The sequence below is a fragment of the Zootoca vivipara genome, chromosome 1 (assembly GCF_965207765.1).
Source record: "Zootoca vivipara chromosome 1, rZooViv2.hap1.1, whole genome shotgun sequence".
NCBI lineage: Eukaryota > Metazoa > Chordata > Lepidosauria > Squamata > Lacertidae > Zootoca > Zootoca vivipara.
Genome location: NC_142582.1, coordinates 129,142,256 through 129,167,510, shown reverse-complemented (window position 1 = coordinate 129,167,510; position 25,255 = coordinate 129,142,256). Strand labels below are relative to the sequence as shown.

General features: G+C 48.0%; 1 protein-coding gene across 3 annotated transcripts in view; it reads left to right on the top strand.

Annotated features, from left to right (window-relative positions):
* The first annotated feature begins 1,099 nt into the window (after positions 1-1,099).
* SLC35F4 (solute carrier family 35 member F4) overlaps positions 1,100-25,255 on the top strand; it is a 127,132-nt gene continuing 102,976 nt past the window's right edge. For 2 of the 3 annotated variants that reach the window (XM_088674535.1, XM_088674529.1), the window contains exon 1: positions 1,108-1,444. In XM_088674535.1, coding sequence (XP_088530661.1) covers positions 1,342-1,444 — 103 coding nt within the window. In that variant the 5' untranslated portion in view covers positions 1,108-1,341. Of the gene's footprint in view, positions 1,445-25,255 lie in introns of all 3 variants that reach the window. The other variant, XM_088674527.1, reaches the window with a different exon arrangement.

Genomic DNA, 25,255 nt, shown 5'->3' with positions numbered 1-25,255 from the left:
AGTGGGGGCCTAGGTAAGCCCCCGCCGCACACAATTGATCACATGATGCAGCGCACACACACCATTTGAGTGGGAGCGCCCATCAGCTTTGTGAGGGCCCTGGGCCCCTTCAAATATTTTATTGTGGGGGCCTCAGCCCCCATACCCCCTAGGACTTGGCGCCTTTGGTACTGATAATGTCAACGGTTGCAGGCTGCAGTGGAGTTGTGATGGGTGTGTATGTATGTATGGGTGTGTGGTTGTAATTGTGTTTTTGTTTTATTTTTATGGGATGGCCTTCAATTTCGTTGTACTATGTACAATGACAATAAAGTATCTATCATCTATCTATCTATCTATCTATCTATCTATCTATCTATCTATCTATCTATCTATATCTATCTATCTATCTATCTATCTATCTATCTATCTATCTATCTGGGACAGTTGCAAATTCTCTGCATTGCAGGAGGTTGGAAATGGATGATCGTTAACACCCCCTCCCCGCCCACCTCTTGAGCTCACGTCTACCCTCCTGTCTTTCCAAACTTTTTGTTCCTCTTATGCTCTGGGCTTTAGTGAGGAGGCAGGATGCCAACGCCCCCGCCCCCCAACAAAAGACGACACAGCACCCGGGTCCACCCCCAACCCCCCCTCTAGAGCCCACGTTTATTCCCTCCTCCCCCCCCCGCCCATCTTACCCAAAACTTCCTCTCCTGATGCTCTTAACGTGTCTTCAACGAGGAGGCAAAAGACGACCCACAACACGCCAGGTCATAGCTGCCAAGTTTTCCCTTTTCTCGCGAGGAAGCCTATTCATCATAAGGGAAAATCCCTTAAAAAATGGGATAACTTGGCAGCTATGCGCCAGGTCCATTTGCCCCGCCCCCGGCATCCCTCCCCCCCATCCCTACCAAACTTTTTTTGCTGTCGGTGCGGTGCAGCTGCGTTGCGGCTGCCCCACCCCCCACCCCCAAAAAGGAACAGGAATAGGGAGGGGAACTGGATATCCCTGGGGGAAAGTGCGCAAAAACTTCTCGGTGGCCGGTGTGGGTGTGTATGGGGGGGGCCGCGCGTTTGGACGGAGGAGGAGGAGGTTGGCTCAGCTGGCGAGAGGGAGGGAGAACTGGGGGGGGGAGAGAAGAGAGGCTGCAGCCTCTGCGATCATGCGGAGGAGCCGCTCTTTGCACGGCGGAGAAGCAGCAATAACAACAGCGGCAGCGGCGGCAGCGGCAGCGCAGGCAGCCCCGAGCGCAGACGGGTCGTGTCCGCCTCCGCCTCCCACCCGGCTCCCCGCTGCGCCGTCCCGGGCTGGCTCCGCCGCCGCTGTCCCCGGCCGAGCTGCCCCCGCAGCCGCTCTGCATGGACGTCAAGGCGGCGCCCAACGGGGTGGCCACCATCGAGGACCGGATCCTGCGCATCACCGGCTACTATGGATACTACCCGGGCTATTCCAGCCAGAAAAGTAAGCGCGAGCTCCGCGATCGGGGGGGGGGAGGATCTTGGCAGCGAGGGGGGGGGTATTTCGATTTATTGGGGGGAGGGGGTCCGTTTTTCCGACTGCAGAAAACTGCAGAGAAGTAAGTGACTCCTTGGTTGGGGGGGGTGTCGGGGTGTGTGTGGGGGGGGGAACGAGCGAGGATCTCGTACGTTTACACGCTCCCCCATCCCTTTTGCAGCTCGAAAGTGGGAGGGGGCAGAGGAGAAAGTGCGATGGATTATGGGGAGGGGGCTGTGGAGAGGGGAAAGGGGGGGCTGATCTGTGTCTTTCTGGATGGGGGGGTGTCCTCTCCAGACCCCTCTTGCATTTTAAGCTGCTTTGTGATGTGATGTGGATCGTGGTGGTTGCAAAATTGTCCACAGTTGTTGTTTTTAAAGGTGGTTGTATTTTGGGTGTGTGTGTGTGTGTGTGAACGCACGAAGGAGCCTGCAGTGTGTGTGTGTTTGTGCACGTGTGAAAGAGAGGTTTGCTGCTGTTGGCTAGCGTCCGCGCGGCAGCACTTGAGGACTTGCCGCATCAAGTGTCGAGGGGCACGTGGGAACGGCCTGCCCGCGGCATGGGGCTGCAGTAATCTTGCGGGGAGAGGTCTAGCCTGCACGTGTGAAGCAGGCAGGAGGCACAGATTGCGGCTGGGCAGGGACTCCTGAGGGGTGGCGGACACGGCAGAGGTATTTAAAGTGGTGCCTTGGGTGGAGAAACGGGGTGTGTGTGTGTCACTTCTTTGCACTTAATGAGCTTGTGGGACTCATCCCCACATAATCCGCTGACAGGTTATCAGCCCAGAGGGATATTGAAAGGGTTTTGGTCCCAGCCATGGCTGGTGTTCGGGATGGTGAAGTTCTCTGAAGCCCAGTCCTTTGCACTGATTTTAGCATGATTTTAGCATGCTTAAGCCTGCAGTCTCTTGTCGGCTTACCTGGGAGCAAGCCCCATTGCAGCCAAGCAGATAGGTGCAGAATTGCACTGTAAAGACGGTCTTGGATTACGGCCAAGCTATTTGGAAATAAAACACCCCGCGATTCTTCATTTTGCAGCGGTGCAACTTTCCTGGAAAAGTTTCAAGATTTTTATTTATTTTAAACATGCACAAACCTCTTGGGTAGAAAACCAAAAGTGCCTAACCCCGTGTATTAATAACAGGGCCCATGATTATTATTATTTTTGGTGGAATAACAGGAATAATAATTTCCCACCTACAAATAAACATGAGGAGCATTCTCTTTTATCACCTGAAGCTATTGGAGATCTATCACTGCTTTGATTCGCAGTCCAGAAAGGGACCGCTTGCATTTATTAGAGCTCAACATGATCTGGAGAGGAGGCCAATGTTCAAGTTTTTAACGGGCAGCTCTTATAAGCTTTAATCTACCTGCAGTGAGGAGTGTGGCTAGTTTTGTGCAGTATGGGAAAGAATGTTGTCTGTTTGCTGAGAAAACCACATGCCAGTGGAACGATAAGATTAATGTTCATTTGTCTAATTTATCTTGGCTTCTCTGTCTTAATTCACTGTAGTGGAAATTCAGATGTACTTCTTTGGCTTTTCGCGTCGTTTTCCCCTTTTTCCTTTTGCAATTCCGGCAGAAAGCATGAAATGGCATACTATGGGTGCTTAAAAGGCATTTTAAGGGTGGCTGTGCAACCTGGAGTTCTTAATAAAAAAATTCCTTCAGTAGCACCTTAAAGACCAACTGAGTTTTTTATTTTGGTATGAGCTTTCGTGTGCATGCACACTTCGCCAGATATGTGCATGCACACGAAAGCTCATACCAAAATAAAAACTTAGTTGGTCTTTAAGGTGCTACAGAAGGAATTTTTTTATTTTGTTTCGACTCGGACCAACACGGCTACCTACCTGTAACTGAAGTTCTTAAATCACACATGCAGTGCTATGCTTTGTGGTGTCCTGGGAACAGCATCATAAGCTATTAGATGTTTCAATTAATTTTGGACCGAGCTCAAGGAGATGCCTGCCTGAAACCCTAGAGAGTTGCTGCCAGCCCGTGGAGACAATATGGAGCTAGATGGTCTGACTCAGTAAGTATAAGGCAGCGCCCTCTGTTCCTAAGCAGCTCAGAAGAGGGGCGGTTAAGTCCTCCAGCCTGGGAGACTGGATTTCCCAGGCCAAACTCTTCCTGCCTATGTTGTTGCAAAACGTGCTCCTTCTTCCTGATTTGGTATGGGGCACCCAAAATGCCAGCGAGGCACAACTGTCAGGTTAGCAAAGGGCTGGGAGCCCCTGGAAGCCTTTGCAACAGTGCAGAAGCCTCCGGCCGAGAAGGGGTAGTGGCGGAATGATAGACAAATGACAGAGAATTGCCAGTGGGGTAAGAGGAAGGGTATTGCTCTGTGGCAGAGCATTTTGTTTGCAATCCCTGGCATCTCCAGGCAGGGCTGGGAATACCCCCTGCCTCAAAGCCCGAAGAGCTGCTGCCAGCCAGCGTAGACAATATGGAGCTAGATGGACCAGCGCTGTGACTCAGTAGAAGGCTGAGCATCTTCTGTTCCCAAGGAGTGCAGAAGAGGGGGGGGGGTTAAGGCAGGTTCCTAGGTTCTTGTTTGAATTGACAATGAGGACTAGAAACTTGCTGCTGTTTTAAATGTAGAAGGCCCAAGTTCAGTCCTCGGCATCTCCAGGTGGGCCCGGGAGAGACTTCTTCCCTGGAACCCTGCAGACTCTGATGGTATAGCCAGACTGCCTCGATTCAGGTCAAACTATTTGCCCATCTTAGCCAAGGACTCTGCATTCTGACTTCAGCGGCTCTCTCTTTAGCTCAGTCGGTAGGGCATGAGACTCTTAATCTCAGGGCCGTGGGTTCGAGCCCCGGGTTGGGGCGAAGGTTTCCTGCATTGCAAGGGGGTTGGGCTAGATGACCCTTGTGACATCTTCCAACTTTACGATTAGCTATGAAACCAGATATTTGCAGGGCTTGACCCTAGAACCTTCTGCATGCAAAGCATGTGCTCTGCCGCTACAGTCCCATTCCCATAGGTCAGTGGCCATTGGGGGGGGGGCATTATTGCAGAAGCCTGCAGGGTGTTCTGCCTCTTTTAGTGGGGCACCCACTGGGTCAGAAATGGTAGCTCATTGGTAGAGCCTCTGCTTTGCCACACAGAAGGTGCCGGGTTCGATTCCTGAATATGCAAAGACGCCTTTCTTGAAACCCCCAGAGAGCTTGGTCAGAGTGCGCAAGACTGAGCTGGATGGAGTGACTTGTATGAGGCAGGTACCTTGCTCAGAGCTTTGTGGGTTTGTTTTTTTAAATATTTATTTGATTTTTCAAATTACAGTTTTACAGTCACATATCCAACATACAACATAAAGACAAGATTCCATAGAATCTCCTGGGCTTCCCTCCTCCCCTTTGTGGGTCCTATTGTTAATCATTTCCTCCTGCATCTTTTATAATAATCCAAATCTTTTACCTCTCCATTATATCCAAAATTCAACGTTGAACTACAAGTGTTACTCCTATCCTACTAACAATTTTAACTTTCCAATGGTTTTTAAGGTCAATTATAAATTTTCCCCGTTCTTTATTCAAATGTTGGTTTTCCTGATTTCTGATTCTTGCGGTCATTTTTGCCATTTCGGCATAATCCGTCAACTTAAATCTGCCATTCGTCTCTGGTGGCCGAGAGGTCTACAGGCGGCTTCCGAGTCCTGGCGGCTAATCTCTCCCTCCTCAGTTGGAGGCAGCCATGCTTCTGAAGGCCAGTTGCTGGAAACCGCAGGAGGAGAGAGTTGCTCTTGTGCTTGGATCCTGCTTGCGGGATTCCCACAGGCATCTGGTTGGCCACTGTGAGAAGAGGGTGCTGATCCTGCAGCTGGACGTGGCACCTTTGAGCAGAGCAGAACAGAGCAGAGGGCCCCCCTCCATGTATGGGTGGGAGTTGGATATGGCTCCTGAACAGGTCTTGTATCACCTTTACAGCCCAGGGCCATGGCTTCCCCTGAATAATCCTGGGAACCTTAGTTTGATAAGGATGCTGGCAATCTTATGAGGAACAATCTTTATGAGGAACATAATGGCAATCTTTATGAGGAATGGCTTAGGGAGCTGGATATGTTTAGCCTGGAGAAGAGAAGGTTAAGGGGTGATATGATAGCCATGTTCAAATATATGAAAGGATGTCATATAGAGGAGGGAGAAAGATTGTTTTCTGCTGCTCCAGAGAAGCGGACACGGAGCAATGGATTCAAACTTCAAGAAAGAAGATTCCACCTAAACATTAGGAAGAACTTCCTGACAGTAAGACCTGTTCGGCAGTGGAATTTGCTACCAAGGAGTGTGGTGGAGTCTCCTTCTTTGGAGGTCTTTAAGCAGAGGCTTGAGAGGCATATGTCAAGAATGCTTTGATGGTGTTTCCTGCTTGGCAGGGGGTTGGACTGGGTGGCCCTTGTGGTCTCTTCCAACTCTATGATTCTATGATTCTATGATCTTACCTCAGCCGGGCATGGTGAACTACAATTCCCAGGATTCCTTGGGGGAAAGCTTAAAATGTGTTGCAATTGTATCATGCGGATGTGGTCAGCAGTCTCTTCGTACGTTCTTAACTACCATTTATTCATCACGGTATTATAATGTCAAAAGGCTGCGCGTATTTGTGGGGGTTGGACTAGATGTCCTCCCAGGGTCCCGTTCCAAGTTGGTGGCTCTCTGGATTCTGGAAAAGAGAAAGAGAAAGATTCTGGAAAAGAGAAAGAGAATCTTCCTCAACAGATCAGGCCTGGCATATTCCCTTGCTTGGTAAATTAGAGGTGATGGGTTGCTATGGGAACCAAATAATAGGCTGATGGCCCTTAATGGTTGGCCTTATAAATGACCTGCAGATGGGTGACTGGGATGCCTCTCCCCCTTGCTAAGGAATGTGGTAACCCAAATGTCTGCGAGGAAAGGGCAGCAAACAGGCTTTGCAGGCTTCAGCTAGATGTGCCCTCGAATGCATAGCAACTTGGGACGGATCCTGCTTTTCCTCCTGATTCTCACTGCCAGATGTCAGCCTGCTTGCGCTGTAACATCATAGGAAAGCCCCTTACATAGACCCTTGGTCCATCTAGTTCAGTATTGTCTGCACTGACCGGCAGAAGCTCTCCAGGGTTTCCGATGGGAAGCGTTTTTTCCAAGCCCTAACTGGAGATGCTGAGCTTTGAACCTGGGACCCGCTGCATGAAAAGCTGACAGCTCATTCCCTTAACCAGGAGCCTTGAGGGGCAGCCATGGGATCTCCCCCCCTGAATCTCTTCTCACTATGGGGCGGGCAGGGTATCCCTAGGGCTCAGTAAGGATTGCATCTCTGGCTGCTGGCAGAGGGGTGTGTGTGTGTGTGTGTGTGTGGACAGTATATGAACTTAACACGGCTTCGTTTGTTTTTGGCTGCTCTTTTGTTAATGTTGCATATTTTGTTTTATAGATTCCAGGTGTTCTGTTGATTTGTTAACCATATAAAACGACTCTTGCTTTAATTGTGACGTTTCGTTTATTTCGTAGTTTATTCCGTAGTACTGAGGGCCTTCTGGCGGTTCCCTCGTTGCGAGAAGCCAAGTTGCAGGGGACCAGGCAGAGGGCCTTCTCGGTGGTGGCACCCGCCCTGTGGAACGCCCTCCCATCAGATGTCAAAGAGAAAAACAGCTACCAGATTTTTAGAAGACATCTGAAGGCAGCCCTGTTTAGGGAGGCTTTTAATGTTTAATAGATTATTTTATCTTTCTGTTGGAAGCCGCCCAGAGTGGATGGGGAAACCCAGCCAGATGGCCGGGGTATAAATAAAAAATTATATTATTATTATTATAGTTGTTGCTTTGTGAACGGTGTTTTCTAATTGTTTCACTGATGGCCTGTTAATTCTTCACTAGGATTTATGCTTTATCTCTGATGTTCGGTTATTGCGCCACCAAGTTGTTATTATTTATTGTCAGCAGCTTTGGGAATCATTTGAATGACAGCATAGAAATTTAAGCAATCAACCAAATCAATTAATCACTGCTCAGAGAATTGGGGCAGGTCTAATGACAGTGTGAGACAATGCAGCTGCTCAGGGGTGTAGAAGAAAAATGCACTGCACATGCTCAGAGGCCTATTGAGTCTAGGACTTTGTTGCCAGCCATGGCCATCCAGACTCCTGTAGGTTGTTAAGACAAGATGCCCTTTACGGTACCTTGTCTAGAGGAGGGTTGGAAAGTCACTGGCCTTGCAGGTGCTTTTGGACTCCAACGCCCATCAGCCCCAGCCAGCATGTCCAATAGTGAAGGATGATGGGAGTTGTAGTCCAGCATCATCTGGCCTGAGGAATGACAACAACACATATTCTCTGTTCTGGAAATGCTGTAGCTCAGTAGTAAAGAACATTCTTTGTTTGTATGCATTTCTATCCTGTCTTTTTCTCCAAGGAGGTCAAAAGTGGTTCTCCACCTCCCTCACAACAACCCTGCGAGGCAGGTTAGGCGGAGAGGCAGTGACTGGCCCAATGTCACCCAGTGAACTTTGTGGCCAACCTGGGATTTGAACTCTGGTCTCCCAGGCCATAGCCCGACACTCTAACCACTTGTGCCACCCTGTTACCCATCGGGAAGGTCTTGGATTCCAATCTCCAGCCTCTCCTGACAGGGCTAGGAAAAATCCTGCCTAAAACCCTTGGAAGTTGCCACCTGTCGGACGGTACTGAACTCCGCAGACAATGGCCTGGTTTTGCCCTATAAGGGACCTTTCCTGTGGTCCTGTGTGCGAAAAGATTAACTTTCCTGGACACCCTGTGATCCTCAGGAATGCCGTTTTCATCTTACCTTCCAGTGTGTAAACTAGGCAGTGTGGGATCGAACCGTTTCCTTCTGTGCTGCCTTAACAGAGAACTTCTCCGGTGAAAGAAATCCCGCTTTTAAGAGCTGAGCCGCAAGCGAGCCGCCCTTGCTGGAATAGAACATTTCTGAATTGGATGGTTTCAATTAGAAGCAGTCGGGTGCCTAAGCAGTACAGTCATACCTCGGTTTAAGTACGCTTCGGTTTGAGTGTTGTTGTTGTTTAGTCGTTTAGTCGTGTCCGACTCTTCGTGACCCCATGGACCATAGCACGCCAGGCACTCCTGTCTTGCACTGCCTCCCGCAGTTTGGTCAAACTCATGTTGGTGGCTTCGAGAACACTGTCCAGCCATCTCGTCCTCTGTCGTCCCCTTCTCCTAGTGCCCTCAATCTTTCCCAACATCAGGGTCTTTTCCAAGGATTCTTCTCTTCTCATGAGGTGGCCAAAGTATTGGAGCCTCAGCTTCACGATCTGTCCTTCCAGTGAGCACTCAGGGCTGATTTCCTTCAGAATGGATAGGTTTGATCTTCTTGCAGTCATAGAATCATAGAATCATAGAGTTGGAAGAGACCACAAGGGCCACCCAGTCCAACCCCCTGCCAAGCAGGAAACACCATCAAAGCATTCTTGACATGTGGCTGTCAAGCCTCTGCTTAAAGACCTCCAAAGAAGGAGACTCCACCACACTCCTTGGTAGCAAATTCCACTGCCGAACAGCTCTTACTGTCATGGGACTCTCAAGAGTCTCTTCCAGCACCATAATTCAAAAGTATCAATTCTTCGGCGATCAGCCTTCTTTATGGTCCAGCTCTCACTTCCATACATCACTATTGGGAAAACCATAGCTTTAACTATACGGACCTTTGTCGGCAAGGTGATGTCTCTGCTTTTTAAGATGCTGTCTAGGTTTGTCATTGCTTTTCTCCCCTCGGTTTGAGTACTTTCAGTTTATGTACTCCGCGGACCCGTCTGGAACGGATTAATCCACTTTCCATTACTTTCAATGGGAAAGTTCGCTTCAGGTTAAGTACAGACTTCCGGAACCAATTGTGTACTTAAACCGAGGTACCACTGTAGAGGGAGCAAGCGAAATGGCTCGGTGCCCTTTGTTTCTTTAAGCTGTAAGACAACCTGCTCGCCCTAAGCAGAAGTGATTCATGTTTATACATGGATGGGAAATGACCCATCACGGTTTTTATTGTTTTTGGCATAATTTCTCTCTTTGGCATGGCCTGAGGTGGCAGTGGACAAGACACTTTTAAAAGGCAGTGATTTAAGGAACGTCCAGGGCGGAAATTCAGCCGGAGCTGCTCTGGGGAATGCAAAAGATAATCCATAGGTTTGTGGGGACAGGGAAGCTGTGTATCTATAGGTCAGGAGACCGGGGAACGGTGGCTCCGTTGCTTGGGGACTGGGGAAACTGCAAATAGACCAGTTCCCGCGTTCCCCACTTTTCAGAAAGTGGGTGTTTAGAAAGAAGGAGGGACGGGGGGATGCTGAAATCCACTTTCCAAATGAGCAATGCAGCTAGCAGTAAATTAAAAAAAGGATGGAACACGATACTCCCTCCTAAGCCTTTTGCTCGTGATGAAAGTGAAGAGAATCTGGCATCAAACAACTGTGCTCTTAATGCAGCAAACTGGCAAAGACGATTATGTAAGACAATTGTTTGTAGGGCGCGTCTGAAGGCCTTCGCTGATTTGTCTCCTGCCAGCTGTGAGCTTTTGAAGAGGATACTTGAGGCAAAGAGAGGATAATTCTTCAGAACGGATGTGCGCAAAAGGAGCACAATGTTTCTGTCGAGCAACGAGCAGCGTTCGGAAATGTGCAGAACCTCCCTCTCTCTGCCCCCCCCAATTACCTGCCCCCCACCAGGATTTTTGTTTGTTTGTCGCTAAACTTCTTTAAAGGTAAAGGTACCCCTAACCATTGGGTCCAGTCGCGGACGACTCGGGGGTTGTGGTGTTCATCTCACTTTAATGGCCGAGGGAGGCGGCGTACAGCTTCCGGGTCACGTGGCCAGCATGACTAAGCCGCTTCTGGCGAACCAGAGCAGCACACAGAAACGCCGTTTATCTTCCCGCTGGAGCGGTACCTATTTATCTACTTGCACTTTTGATGTGCTTTCAAACTGCTAGGTGGGCAGGAGCTGGGACCGAACAACGGGAGCTCACCCTGTCGCAGGGATTTGAACTGCCGACCTTCTGATCGGCGAGCCCTAGGCCATGTGGTTTAGACCACATCACCACCTGCGTCTTTGGGTTCCTATAAACTTCTCTCAATCTCAGTTGGCACATGGCCCCTGACAGATTGCCTCTGCGGGAATGAAGCAATGTTGGCCCCTCCAGCCCAGGAGTGGACAAAGGCCAGCCTGCACGCCATTTATGAACGAATTAAGCTTCCTTTGTGGAAGCTGTTTCCTGCTTTGTGCCCTTGTTATCCCCTCTTCTCTGATCCTCTGTTTCCACCGTAAGAACACCTGAGGCCCATTAATGCAGCATCCTTTTCTTACAGTGGCCAACCAGGTATACAGAAAAAGGTATACAGAAGGCCAACCAAGTGTACAGAAAAAGGGCAAGCAAGACCCGAGTGGCTGCAATTTCCAGCAACTGGTCCTAGGAAGCAGCATTAGACATTAGCCAGGTGTGTTTTGCAACTGGCGTGGGTCCAGCGGTGACCATGTGGAGATCTAGGAGGCTAGGATGGCAACAGACATCTCCACCTGGCTGGCCCCTCCAGCTTTCTTAAGCAGGTCAGCAGATTAGCTTATTTGTGGCCCCTTTTCCTCCAAGGAGTGCATGGTTCAGCCCCTACAACGACCCTGCGAGGTAGGCTACGAGGCTGCGACTTGACTCCGAGGTCACCCAGTGAGCTTCATGGCTAAGTGGGGATTTGAACCCTCATCTCCCAGATCCTAGTTTGGCGCTCTGACCACTATACCACACTGTCTTCCTAGAGCACTTCTGCTACGGGACGGCTCTATAAATGAAGCAGGTAAATAAATATAGCCACAGCCGAATGTCATTTAGAGAAGGATCTGAACTATTTCCCTTGAAGCTGGAATCTTGTTTTATTCTGGATCGTTTTCTTGGATGTTTCATGTGTTGTAAACTGTTTTGCGGTTTTTTTCTTTGAAACATAAAGCAGTATAGAAATGAAATGGATAATAATAATAATAATAATTCCATTGCAAAAAAGGTGCCCAGACATTGCATTGTGGCGACCACAACGGTTAAAGGTGCCATTTGGCAATTATAGCTTAAATATCTGAGTTTCTGTCACTGCTCTGCTCAGATGCACCTCAGAGGCGTTTGTTTCCTTCCTAGGCTTTGGTGAGAAGGTTTTTGGTGGCCCAGACACCCCCTTGAACCTGCACATTTCTGTAACACCGTCAAGATTTACAAACCTGCCAGAGTGCTTTATCCAAAGCGATCCATCGCCGAGAAATAAGCAATGAATGATCTGAAATGTCTTTTGGCACCAGCCAGCATCCTGTTTTTAGATACCGCAAGTCAGATTTCAGGTTACATATTGAAATTGCAGAGAAGAGGTCACAAGGAGCAAACAATAATCTCGGAGAGGAAACACAAAGAAAAAGCGTCTGCCTTGAGCAGAGGAGATCTGGGAAGTCTACACCCCAATTTGTCGCATGGAAAATGTCAGCTTCTCCATTCCTGTGCAACACGCTAATCTTTTTTCTCAGCCTGTCATTCCGGGAGGTGAGGGAATCTGTCAGTTGTAGAGCATCCACTTTAGAGGCAGAAAGACCTCGCCTAAAAACCTAGAGAGCTGAGATGCTGCCGGTCAGTGTGGAGAGTAAAGAGCTAGACGGACCAGTGGTTTGACTTACTGGCCGAGGGAGCCGGCGTTTGTCCGCAGACAGTTTTCCGGGTCATGTGGCCAGCAGGACTAAGCCGCTTCTGGCGAACCATAATAGCACACGGAAATGCCGTCTATCTTCCCGCCAGAGCAGTGCCTATTTATCTACTTGCATTTTGACGTGCTTTCGAACTGCTAGGTTGGCAGGAGCTGGGACCGAGCAACGGGAGCTCACCCCGTTGTGGGGATTTCGAACCGCTGACCTCCTGATCGGCAAGCCCTAGACTCAAGTGGTTTAGACCACAGCACCACCCTGGTTCAGAAAAGGGTAAGAGTGTGACATATTTTATTTCTCCCCCCCCAAAAATAATTTTTATTGGTGTTCATGTAAATGTAAGAACCACATATGACTACAGTAACTTGTCCAGTAAGTTTCACATGCAGTACACGGTTGCCATATTTCAAAAAGTAAAAACCAGGACACCCCGAACGTTGGTGATTTTTCGATTGACTTGCCTAAGATCCAGGACAAAGCGCTGCCTTTTGGAAATTCTCCCCAGACGTCAATTCCGCCTTTGAAATCTCAGTACTGTCCGGGAAAATCTGGACTTATGTTATACACAAGCAGTATGTTTATTTGTGCATCATCAATTCAAGTATCCTCTCCGCAGCAATTCTTGCGTTGGGGGGTGAAATAAAAGCATCTCCTGTCTCATTTATAAAGGGAAAGGAAGGAAGCCAAGTCTCACCAGAAGTGTTTCTCCTTAAAATGCCTTCAATTAACCATCTGTGGCAAGTAAGGCGTTCTAGGAGAGCCACATCCCAAATATTATTTAATCAGATGAGGATTTCTATAGGTTGTTTCCAGCCTCAGGCTGTTGTTAATCAGGCTGCTGATAATAAAAAACAACAAAACTAAATCTCTTCATTTATGTTTATTGTTTGTATTTGAGTCTAATGATAACAAGGCAAGAGCCGAAATGGGTAATTTTGCGTAATTTTGGAAACAGAGTTGTATTTTATTTCCATTAAAATAATAGTAATTATTTAAAAACCGGAACCTGGACATAGGAATTAGCATATGCAAATCCTATGCTAACCAGTAGTGATGTATGGAAGTGAGAGCGGGACGGACTGAGAAGGTGATTGGGCCGCATTCGGCCCATGGGCCTTAGCAAGGGCGTAGCCAGGATCAAAACTAGGGGGGGGCAAGCCATGATCATTTAGGGGCGGGGCCACAAAGTGGGAACGTGGGCGGGGCTACAGGGCCAGCTGGCCTGACGACATCGTGGTGGTGGCAGCGGCGGCAGCGGCCACCTTGTGCTTCTGGGGCTGGCAACGGCGGCGGCTACCCTGCTTGGCTGGAGAGGACGGGAGGGTCGGGCAGGCAAGAGGGGGTGACAGGGTGGGCGAGGGCAAGGCAAGGCACGGCCGCAGTCACGACGGCTCCGAGGCGTTGCTGCATATCAGCATAATATTTCAACCATGTTGTGGGTTCAAGCCCCACCTTAGGAAAAAATTCCTGCATTGCAGGGGGTTGGACTAGATGACCCTTGTGGTCCCTTCCAACTACAATTCTATGATTCTATTGATATATTGCCATAGCATATGCATCATTCTGCTTTCTTGAATTGTCCTACTCCTAGGCATAGCAGCCAACTCCTAGAGGCCTAGGTGCCTCCCCCCCCCAATTACTAGTAAATACCGTATGTGAAAGAGTCATCCCCCCCATGTTGATGGGCTTTCTATGTGGGACTTATCTCCCCCCCCCATATTTTATTAAGAATGGAAGAGGGAGGGAAGGAAGGAAGAAATAGAGAGAGGGGTAACTCATATTTGTGGGTGCCTCTGGGTGACGCTGTGATGCTGGAACTCTGCAGCAAGAGGACGGGAGGGTCGGGCAGGCGAGAGGGGGTGGCAGGGCGGGTGAGGGCGAGGGAAGGCACGGCCGCAGTCACGACAGCTCCGAGGCGTTGCTGCATATCAGCATAATATTTCAACCATGTTGTGGGTTCAAGCCCCACCTTTGGAAAAAATTCCTGCATTGCAGGGGGTTGGACTAGATGACCCTTGTGGTCCCTTCCGACTACAATTCTATGATTCCATTGATATATTGCCATAGCATATGCATCATTCTGCTTTCTTGAATTGTCCTACTCCTAGGCATAGCAGCCAAATCCTAGAGGCCTAGGTGCCTCTCCCCCCCCCCCCAATTACTGGTAAATACCGTATTTGAAAGAGTCACCCCCCCATTTTGATGGGCTTTCTATGTGGGGCTTATCTGCCCGCCCCCCAGTATTTTATTAAGGATGGAAGAGGGAGGGAAGGAAGGAATAATAGAGAGAGGGATACCTCATATTTGTGGGTGCCTCTGGGTGATGCTGTGAAGCTGGAACTCTGCAGCAAGAGGATGGGAGGGTCGGGCAGGGGAGAGGGGGTGGCAGGGCAGGCGAGGGCGAGGCAAGACAGGGCCGCAGTCTCGATGGCTCCGAGGCGTTGCTGCATATCAGCATAATATTTCAACCATGTTGTGGGTTCAAGCCCCACATTGGGAAAAATTCCTGCATTGCAGGGGGTTGGACTAGATGACCCTTGTGGTCCCTTCCGACTACAATTCCATGATACTATTGATATATTACCATAGCATATGCATGATTCTGCTTTCTTGAATTGTCCTAGGCATAGCAGCCAACTCCTAGAGGCCTAGGTGCCTCCCCCCCCCAAAAGAAATTACTGGTAAATACTGTATTTTAAAGAGTCCTCCCCCCCCCATGTTGATGGGCTTTCTATGTGGGGCTTATCTGCCCCCCCCCAGTATTTTATTGAGGATGGAAGAGGGAGGAAAGGAAGGAAGAAATAGAGAGAGGGATAACTCACATTTGTGGGTGCCTCTGGGTGACGCTGTGATGCTAGAACTCTGCAGCAAGAGGAAGATACCGGTACACCTGTACAGGAGCCTTGTAAGCAGCTTTCTCTCTGCTTGATTTACAGCAGGCACGTCCAACAGGTAGATTGTGATCTACCAGTAGATCACTGGATGTCTGTGGTAGATCACTGCTAGATCACTGGCACCCCTAAAAAAAGCTCACCCAAAATTTTCCTCCTCCCTAAAAAAAGCTGAACTATGACCTGAAGCCCTAAACAATAATGGGCCTGCCTCCCTCCTAAAAGAAGCTCAACAGCTTTGACCTGAACCCCCCAAAAGGGGGTAGATCACTCCCAGTTTTTAACTCTGTGAGTAGATCAGAGTCTCTTGGGAGGTGGCCACCCCTGATTTACAGTATACAGATGCAGGAGGAGGGGCAGACTGGAACACCAATGCTTTTTATAAACATCACTGTGTCTATCAAAGGTCCAGCCCACCCCCTTCTTATTCACTTCCTTTTAGCCTTGCAGGGCCACCTTAGTCAAATTGAATCCTCTGCACCCTCATTAAATCGCCAATAGAACTGTTAATGCGATCCCTGAATGCCCATTAACAACTCCCACTGAATAACAATAGGGTGAATAGGGTGGACCTTGCCTGAAGGGATATTCTGCTCCATTGTCTTAACTGCTTAAGTACTGGTAGCCACTTTGCTTTATTTATTTGATGTGTTTTTGTTACAGCTGTGTTCCCGCCCCCAGCAAGTGGAGAGCTGCTCTTGCTAAAGCAAAGCCCTTTCCACTTCAGTTTTTGGAGGGGCAAAGTATTGGTTATGGTCTGTAAAATACAATAATTTTTTGCTTCTAGGGGGGGGCAGCTGCCCCCCCTGCCCCCCCTGTCTACACCCATGGGCCTTAGGTTGCTTACCCTGCTCTTGAGAGTCCCATGAACTGCAAGAAGAACTAACCCGGGGTCCCCAAACTAAGGCCCGGGGGCCGGATGCGGCCCAATCGCTTTCTAAATCCGGCCCGCGGACAGTCCGGGAATCAGCATATTTTTACATAAGTAGAATGTGTCCTTTTATTTAAAATGCATCTCTGGGTTATTTGTGGGGCCTGCCTGGTGCTTTTACATGAGTAGAATCTGTTCTTTTATTTAAAATGCATCTCTAGGTTATTTGTGGGGCATAGGAATTCGTTCATATTTTTTTTTCAAAATATAGTCCAGCCCCCCACAAGGTTTGAGGGACAGTGGACCGGCCCCCTGCTGAAAAAGTTTGCTGACCCCTGAACTAACCTCTCTATTCTGAAGGAAATCAGCCCTGAGTGCTCACTGGAAGGACAGATCCTGAAGCTGAGGCTCCGATTCTTTGGCCACCTCATGAGAGGAGAAGACTCCCTGGAAGAGACCTGGATTTTGGGAAAGATGGAGGGCACAAGGAGAAGGGGACGACAGAGGACGAGATGGTTGGACAGTGTTCTTGAAGCTACGAACATGAGTTTGACCAAACTGCGGGAGGCAGTGGAAGACAGGAGTGCCTGGCGTGCTCTGGTCCATGGGGTCACGAAGAGTCGGACACGACTAAACAATGCTAATCAGTGCTCTCGTCTCTCCCCACCTCCAATCTATGGGTGATTCCTAAGTGGCTTCCTTGTGGAATGTAGCCAGTCTTTCGCCCAGGGGTCAGCAAGGTTTATCTTGCCTGGGCCAGATCGGTCCCGCGGAGATCCCTCCATGAGCTGGATTGTGTGTGCACCCACGATTTCTGGCATCTGCGTCTGTGCAGACGTGATTTCTGGAGGCACGGAAGCGAGTCCCCGCGCCATGCTGTGCTAGTTTAGCGCAGCGCGCAAGCAGGCAACTCGGTTCGGAGGCGGCTCATGGGCCGGTCAAATGACCTCCACGGGCCGCTTCCGACCCATGGGGCTTAGGTGGCTGACCCCTCCGTTAGCCCAAAGGCTGGAGAAACGATGGTTAAATAAATAACCGCTACAATCTTCCAATGTTTGTTATGCATATTGTTCCAGCTCCTTTGAGTCAGAGGAGGGAAGATTGAGAGGAGGCAAAAAATAAAATAAAAAAGGTATGTAGGCTTTTAAGTCATTTGGGTAATTTAGAAAATGTTACACTTAATCTTTTGTAAAAAGTACAGGCCTCTGGTTCTCTTAGCGACACTCCTGCTGGTTCTCCCCCCACCCCCTGTAAGGAAAAAAGGCAAGCTGGTCTTTCAGGAGGTTTCTAAAGCAAACACCCACATATCGTACTCAGGACAAAAAATGTGTGGGACCCTCGAGGACCCTCTGCTTTCAGTACCACTTGCAGAAGTTGGTTTTTTTTGGGGGGGTGGGTGGGTGGGTAGGAGGGTGAAAACCCTGCTTCATTTCCAATCAGTGGAAGTTGCTGCTGAAATCCTGTATTTTTTTAACACCACAAATGTGCTGGTTTATTTGTTTATTTTCAACCCTCTTCCATTGCACTGTGTTGTGCACCCCCCCCTCGAGATGGCAGTGGACGGTCCAGTATAAGTCCACGACTAATACATATTGTTATGGAAATGACAAGGGGGTGGGGGTGGGGCACATTTTTTCAATGGTATTTGAAAAGACCCTGATGTTGGGAAAGATGGAGGGCACTAGGAGAAGGGGACGACAGAGGACAAGATGGTTGGACAGTGTTCTCGAAGCTACCAACATGAGTCTGACCAAACTGCGGGAGGCAGTGGAAGACAGGAGTGCCTGGTGTGCTATGGGGTCACAAATAGTCGGACACGACTAAACGACTAAACAACAACAACAAATAATATGCCTGAATGTATCCTTTTGACTTGACAGCTCAGGGAAGATAGCTAGCTTTATAAATTTGTAGAAAATCCATACTTTAACCGACTCTCCTCATTCCAGCACCATCTTAATCCTTAAAGAAAGGTGAATTTGGGCTCCGCCTCCCTCCATGAACCAAGAAGCAGGAAGTCACACAGGCAGCAGGAACAGGGCATCTCGCCATAATTCCCCAAGCATGAGAGCACGGACAGGGCACCCCACCCAGGGAGTGACCAAGGGGGCAACAATAGACACCTGCAGAGGCAGTTGAGCAAGTCAGGTGTTTTGAAAGCCCATCTCCAGACAAGTCCTGAAGGCAAGGATATGGCAAGAGTTTTATTGTTCTTTCGGTGGTAGGTACTTGCCGATCAGAAGGTCAGCAGTCGACGGGTAAGCTTGCGGTGCTCTGTCTCAGCTCCTGCCAACCTAGCAGTTCCAAAGCATGCCAATGCAAGTAGATAAATAGGTACCGCTGTGGCGGGAAGGTAAACGGTGTTTCCATGCGCTCTGGCACTTGTCATGGTCCTCTGTGTACCAGTAGCGGTTTAGTCCTGCTGGCCACATGACCCAGAAAGCTGTCTGTGGACAAACACTGGCTCCCTTGGCCTGAAAGCGAGATGAGCGCCGTAACCCCATAGTCGCCTTTGACTGGACTTAACGGTCCAGGGGCCCTTTGCCTTTACACCTTTCTGAACCTTTTCCAACTCTGCAATATCCTTTTTGGACCGTGCATAGGACTCAAAATGTGGTTGCACCGTAGGTTTGTGCAACGGCATTATAATATTGTCCGTTTCATTTCCAGTTCCTTTAGTCATGATCCCTAGAAAGGAATTTGCCTTTTTGCACGGCCACCACGCACAGGGCTGACCCTTGTTTGTCCTCTGCCGTGGATGGCTCAGTTAGTCCTACTAGCTATATATATTTCCATTCTTGTAAAATTTCCTTGAAGCTTCTAGCCCAAGGTGCCTTCCCTCGAAACAAACAAACAAACAAACAAACATACAAACAAACAAACAAATTTGCACAACAAATCAGCTCTCTATATTGGACAAACAGGCCAAACCCTACGCCAAAGGATAAATGGACATAAATCTGACATCAGGAACCACAAGACAGAGAAACCAGTAGGAGAACACTTCAATCTCCCAGGACATTCTATACAAGATCTCAAAACAGCTGTTTTATTACAGAATAATTTCAGGAACAGACTGGAAAGAGAAGTTACTGAATTGGAACTCATTACCAAGCTTAAAACCATGGAGCCACCTGGGATGAACAAAGACATTGGATTCTTATCTCATTATGCATGATCAAGCTTTCTTTAGTGCCTCAGCCCTTGCTTTCCCCCCGCAGGACCAATTGCAGTCACCAGCAGTCGTTAACAGCCATCTACAGGTTTACCACTCCCATCAGCCATTCCCCCCCACCCCCACCCTCTGTATATACATAAGGGTCTGACTCTTCTGTTTCAAGTGTATCTGAAGAAGTGTGCATGCACACGAAAGCTCATACCAAAATAAAAACTTAGTTGGTCTTTAAGGTGCTACTGAAGGAATTTTATTATTTTGCTTCGACTCAGACCAACACAGCTACCTACCTGTAACTAAAATTTGCAAGCTGTTAACAGTTTGCCTCTGCTTAGCCCAACTTGCTTCTCTTTGAGCATCTGTAGAAGCCGGAGGCTCAAATGGACCCCATCTTTTATTTATACAAATCCTTTGTTCTTAAAGATGTATGAATTACTTCAGTTTGCTAAGCTGCTGTTATTGCTTTGAGAAAAAGTCTCTCTTCCACCTCCCCTTTCCACCCCCTCCCCCTTCTTCTGCGTTCTGCAATCTGAATGCTGGAGGAAGGCTGCCCATAAATTTCCATTTGTCACGACATATATATGTGCTTCCTATATTGAAAGTTTAAAATTAGGGTGCCTTGTAAGGCAACATAGAATCATAGAGTTGGAAGGGACCCGAGGGTCATCTAGTCCAACCCCGCTGCAATGCAGAAATCTCAGCTAAAGCATCCATGACAGATGGCCACCCAACCTCTGCTTAAAAACCTCCAAGGAAGGAGAGTCCACCATCTCTTGTGGGAGTCTGCTCCACTGTTGAACAGCTCTTGCTGTCAGAAAGTTCTTCCTGGTGTTTAGTCGGAATCTCCTTTCTTGTGCTTGAAGCCATGGGTTCGAGTCCTCCCCTCCAGAGCCTTGTTCCCTCTTCCATGTGACAGCCCTTGAGATATTTTGCTAGAAGAAGGGGAATCCAGCAACATCATATTATTATTATTATTATTATTATTATTATTATTATTATTATTATTATTTCATTTCTATACCGCTTTATATTTTTAAGAAAAATCTCAAAGCAGTTTACAGAATATTAAAACATCAATAAAACACCAATCTGAAGAAAGTCAAATATAGAGTATACAGACAAAGTAACATAATTAACAGAAAACTAAAATATTATCTTAAAGGTTTCAAAATAAGTTACAGGTAGGTAGTCATGTTGGTCTGCTGTAGTCGAAAACAAAACTTTAGGGAAGTTTTTAATGTTTGATGCTGTACTGTTTTTAATGTTCGGTTGGAAGCCGCCCAGAGTGGCTGGGCATTAAGAGTGGCTGGGTATAAATAATAAATTATTATTATTATAATAAAATAATAATAATAATAATAATAATAATAATAATAATAATAATAATTCCTTCCAGTAGCACCTCTTTAGATGTCTGTTTCTGATGTTCATGACTGAGTGCTGATTTGGTTGGGATCTTGCCCACAGGAGGGAGGCATCTGCAAGCTCGGGGGAACGCCAGGATTTGCAGGAGTAGGAAACGAAATCTTTAGGAAAAAACACAAAGTCATGTGTGCTAAACATGTGTTCATCCTACATCTCCCTGAGGATCTTCAAGTCCAGCTTGTTGCAATGCAGGAAATTGCAGTTGTCTTGTACGGGGATCGAACCTGCAAAATTGGCATTATCAGCACCAGGCTCTAGCCAACTGAGCTATCCAGATGTTTAACTGATGATCAGTCAGAGCCAGGCCATCGTTCAAAAATAAGAGTTTAGAGCCGTCTCGATCCCAAATGGCAACTAGATACTGTATTTTGTTTTGGCGACTGTAACCTTGTTTTAAGGAGCCATCTGGCAACTATGGTAGTTATAATGAGGGCAACTAGCTTATATATCTGAGTTTCTAACACTGCTTGCTTAACCATCTCCCATCGAAAACGGTGGGACTGAAATCTGATTAACTGTGGCCAGATTTGGCTCCCCGTATATGAAGTCGCTTTCTAAAGAGATGGGACTTGTTGCAACCGTTTCATTCCTCCGATTATATTGAGACAAACGCTGCAGTCGGCACATTAGATGAGATTTATGTCGAACTGTCTTGGGATGGCTGCTGATCGATGGAAAGCACAGAAATTGCTTTATTGCGACCTGAGAAGCTGCTTTTTCTTGAGCTTGGGCATCTTTGTGCGGTTATAGGTCTTGACAGTCAAAGTGCTTGCACTTACTGCGACATTTTGTAACTGTTCCTTTGCTTCGGCTGCGAATGACCCCCTGAGAAAAGTTTGGTGTGTGTGTGTAGTGCATCATGAATAAAAATAGAGAGCAAAACATCTGGGTCACACCAACCCAGCACAAACAACGAAAATGTCTTGCAGCTCCTTAAAGACTGAAAACTGATTTATTGCGGCAGAATCTTTGTGTCAACAAGATCCCACTTCACAGGAAGCATGAAACTGTGTCTTCCCTTGGCAGACATATTTGTACATTGGCTTGGGAGTAGATGGGAGGGGAAAGTGGTAATCTAGCCAAAATGAAAGGCCATCTATATATATATATAAATGTAAAAATCTTGAAATTGTCGGCCGCTATCTTCTCCGTAACCGCTTGACCGACCGTCCTGAAATTTTGACACAATGATCCAGGCCACTCCCCGAGGGTTGTTGGGAAAAAAAAAACCCTCAAATCACACACCTGGGCAGGTGTAGACCTGGTTTTCCACCAAGTCAAGCAGCACCCTCAAGTGGAATTCCTCCCACAGTACACCCCTCCCTTCCTGTGAAATCTAAGCCACACCCACAAACCAAATGGCATCATCATCAACCAAGCAACTGAAACCACCAAGTCGGCCATTATCAGACCCCTAGGCCCTGCCAGGCTGCTAGGCCTCCACTAGGCTGGGGGGGGGGGTAGATAACCCACAGCAACGCACTTGGGGGCACGGCAAGAGGTTTTTACTTTACAATTTAGCACCACTACCCCCCCAAATCCCCCACCAAATAACCACAAGACAAAAATAAATACCATCCTTCAAAACGTCATGAGATACGCCAGTCATGGAGGGGGGGGGACAAACAGAATAGATCATGGTTCAGGACACATGGGGGCAGTCACAGGGATTAGCCACAACAACGCGCCACACCCACAAACCCCGCCTCCGCCACGAGATCCTGTAAAACAGGAGGCCTTGGCTCCATTTTACGGACTAGGCCTCAGCTCTACAGCCCTTTAAATACTATCCCGAATGGAGCCCTGGGTGGGAGGTGGGGGGGAGGAGAAGCCCAAATAGGTCATGGGCTGACGTAGGGTGGGGGGAGCAACTGTCCAACAGCCACCAAAATAGCCATTCTACCCCAAGCCCAAAGCCTCTCCGGTGGCTGCATTAATAAACTCCTGGCAGCATTAGGCAGTCGTTCATCATTTCTCCTAACACGCACTTGGGGGCACAGCGAGGGGTTTTTGCTTTATAATTTAGTGGGCGTTGTGTCACATGCGAGGCTCCGCCGGCCATTTTAAGTAAGGGCAGTTGTGCCCCTTTTAACCGTTAGAAATTAGCGTTAGAAATTAGCCAGGTGCGTTTTTCAACTGGCAGGGGTTCAATTGTGACTACATGGTGATCTCTGGATGCCAGGCTGATGATGTCTCTCCACCTGCCTGGCTTCTCCAGCTTTCTCCAGCTTTCTCCAGCAGGTCAGCAAAAGAGCTTATTTATTGCGCTGGTCTCCCACCTATTTCTCCAAGGAGTCCATAGTCCACCCTCTTCCTCCATTAATCCCTACAACGACCCTGCGAGGTAGACTGAGAGCCAGGGACTGACTCCAAGGTCACCCGGAGAGCTTCATGGGTGAGTGGGGATTTGAACCCTCATCTCCCAGGTTCCAGTCTGATACTCTAACCACTCCACCACACTGCTGGTGTGCAGCACTAGTGGGGAGAGTGCTGTTGCACTTGGGTTTTGCATCTGGGCTTCCATTGTTGCAGATGGGCCCGTTGCCTTGATCCTGTTTAGGAGTCTCGCCTTCAACAATCAATAATAAGTGCATTTTCTGTGTTTCCGTCCTGCATTTACGGAGTTCATCATCATGGCTCGAGATTTGTCTGGTTGGAGACCTTGGTTCTTTGAGATGCATGTGTTAAGATCTTTTATTCTTCTGTTTTTAGAAGCAGGCATTTAACCTCTGAGTTAACCTTCATTTTCTTTTTCTTGCTGTTGAGATAATGCTGCAGATTTCACTCGGATTTCGCCCCCCCCCCCTTTGTGTTTAATGCTGTTCTCTGCTTTGATAACTCATTTGAGTTGGAGATCAGATTATAAATCCCCGGAGAAATAACTGTACACTGACGGGGCTTATAAAAGCGCTACTAATAACTTAGATCCCCTGAAAACTTTTGCTTTGGTTTACTTCTGTGCCTCTTGATTCCCACCCCCCAAGCCCCTGAGCATGTGCTGTATGCTATTCCTCTGCCCAGGACCCTCCAGCGGGCTCTGTTCCCTTTAGAGGAAGGTGCGGCAGGCTGCCTGTGGTCAGAGGGTTACAGGTAGGTAGCCGTGTTGGTCTGGGTCGAAGTAAAATAAAAAAATTCCTTCAGTAGCACCTTAAAGACCAACTAAGTTTTTATTTTGGTATGAGCTTTCGTGTGCATGCACACTTCTTCAGATACAGTGAAATAGGAGTCCCCAGGCACTTATGTAGAGAAGGGGTGGGGAGGGGGTGGGGATGGGAGGGGGGATCACTCAGAAGGGTGGTGGAAGTGGGTGATTGTCTTATTCAACATTTTTATCAATGACTTGGATGATGGGCTTTCTCAAAGACACTTCGCTGCAAGCTGCTTCTGGGTACCAGTTGCTGGAGACTGCAGGACTTGTGTTCGAATTCTGCTTGTGGGATTTCAAGTGGGGCATCTGGTTGGTGGGATGCTGGACTATACCCAACTGGCTTGACCCAACAGAGTCTCTTCTGATGTTCTTGTGCCCTTATGCAAAGGTCAAGAGTTGCAGACTTTGTTTCAGGTCTGTGTGCTTTTATAGCAGGCGTCAGCAAACATTTTCAGCAGGGGGCCAGTCCACTGTCCCTCAGACCTTGTGGGGGGCTGGACTGTGGGTTTTTTTGGGGGGGGGATGAACAAATTCCTATGCCCCACAAATAATCCAGAGATGCATTTAAAATAAAAGGACACATTCTTGTTGTTGTTTAGTCGTTTAGTCGTGTCCGACTCTTCGTGACCCCATGGACCAGAGCACGCCAGGCACTCCTGTCTTCCACTGCCTCCCGCAGTTTGGTCAGACTCATGTTGGTAGCTTCGAGAACACTGTCCAACCATCTCGTCCTCTGTCGTCCCCTTCTCCTTGTGCCCTCAATCTTTCCCAACATCAGGGTCTTTTCCAAGGATTCTTCTCTTCTCATGAGGTGGCCAAAGTATTGGAGCCTCAGCTTCACGATCTGTCCTTCCAGGGAGCACTCAGGGCTGATTTCCTTAAGAATGGATAGGTTTGATCTTCTTGCAGTCCATGGGACTCTCAAGAGTCTCCTCCAGCACCACAATTCAAAAGCATCAATTCTTCGACGATCAGCCTTCTTTATGGTCCAGCTCTCATTCTGGACACATTTTACTCCTGTAAAAACACGCTGATTCCTGGACCATCCGTGGGCTGGATTTGGAAGGTGATTGGGCCGGATCCAGCCTCTGGGCCTTAGTTTGCCTAGCCATAGGATGGCATCACCTCTCCTGAGTTTTTAAGGGTTTATAAAAGAGACGAAGTGCCTTGGGCCTTGGCATAAAGAGCATGGGAGCGCCATGATCAAATATTCATGATGAACATTGGTGCTTATTTGAAACTATAAATCCCACAACAGTTTCTTGCACATTCAACAGTTTGCTGATTAGCATTCTTTTGTCTGGGCTTTATGAAGACAATAATAGCAAATGCTTATGAGCTCGGCAGAGTCGTCGATAGATCCACAAATATGTTGGCGCCACTTGAGAATGAAAAGGAAATTTTCAAACGTTCCTAAAATGAGAATAAGTGAGAACTTGGTAACCCTGGTTAATTCCAGTCCAAAATTATTGTGGCTGCCTCCTTATATGAATGGAAGAATTTTTTTTATTATGGTCACAGACCAAAAACATTGAACATACAATTAAAAACATGCAACTAGTTTAATACAACTAAAGATAAACAAACATGTTGTTCT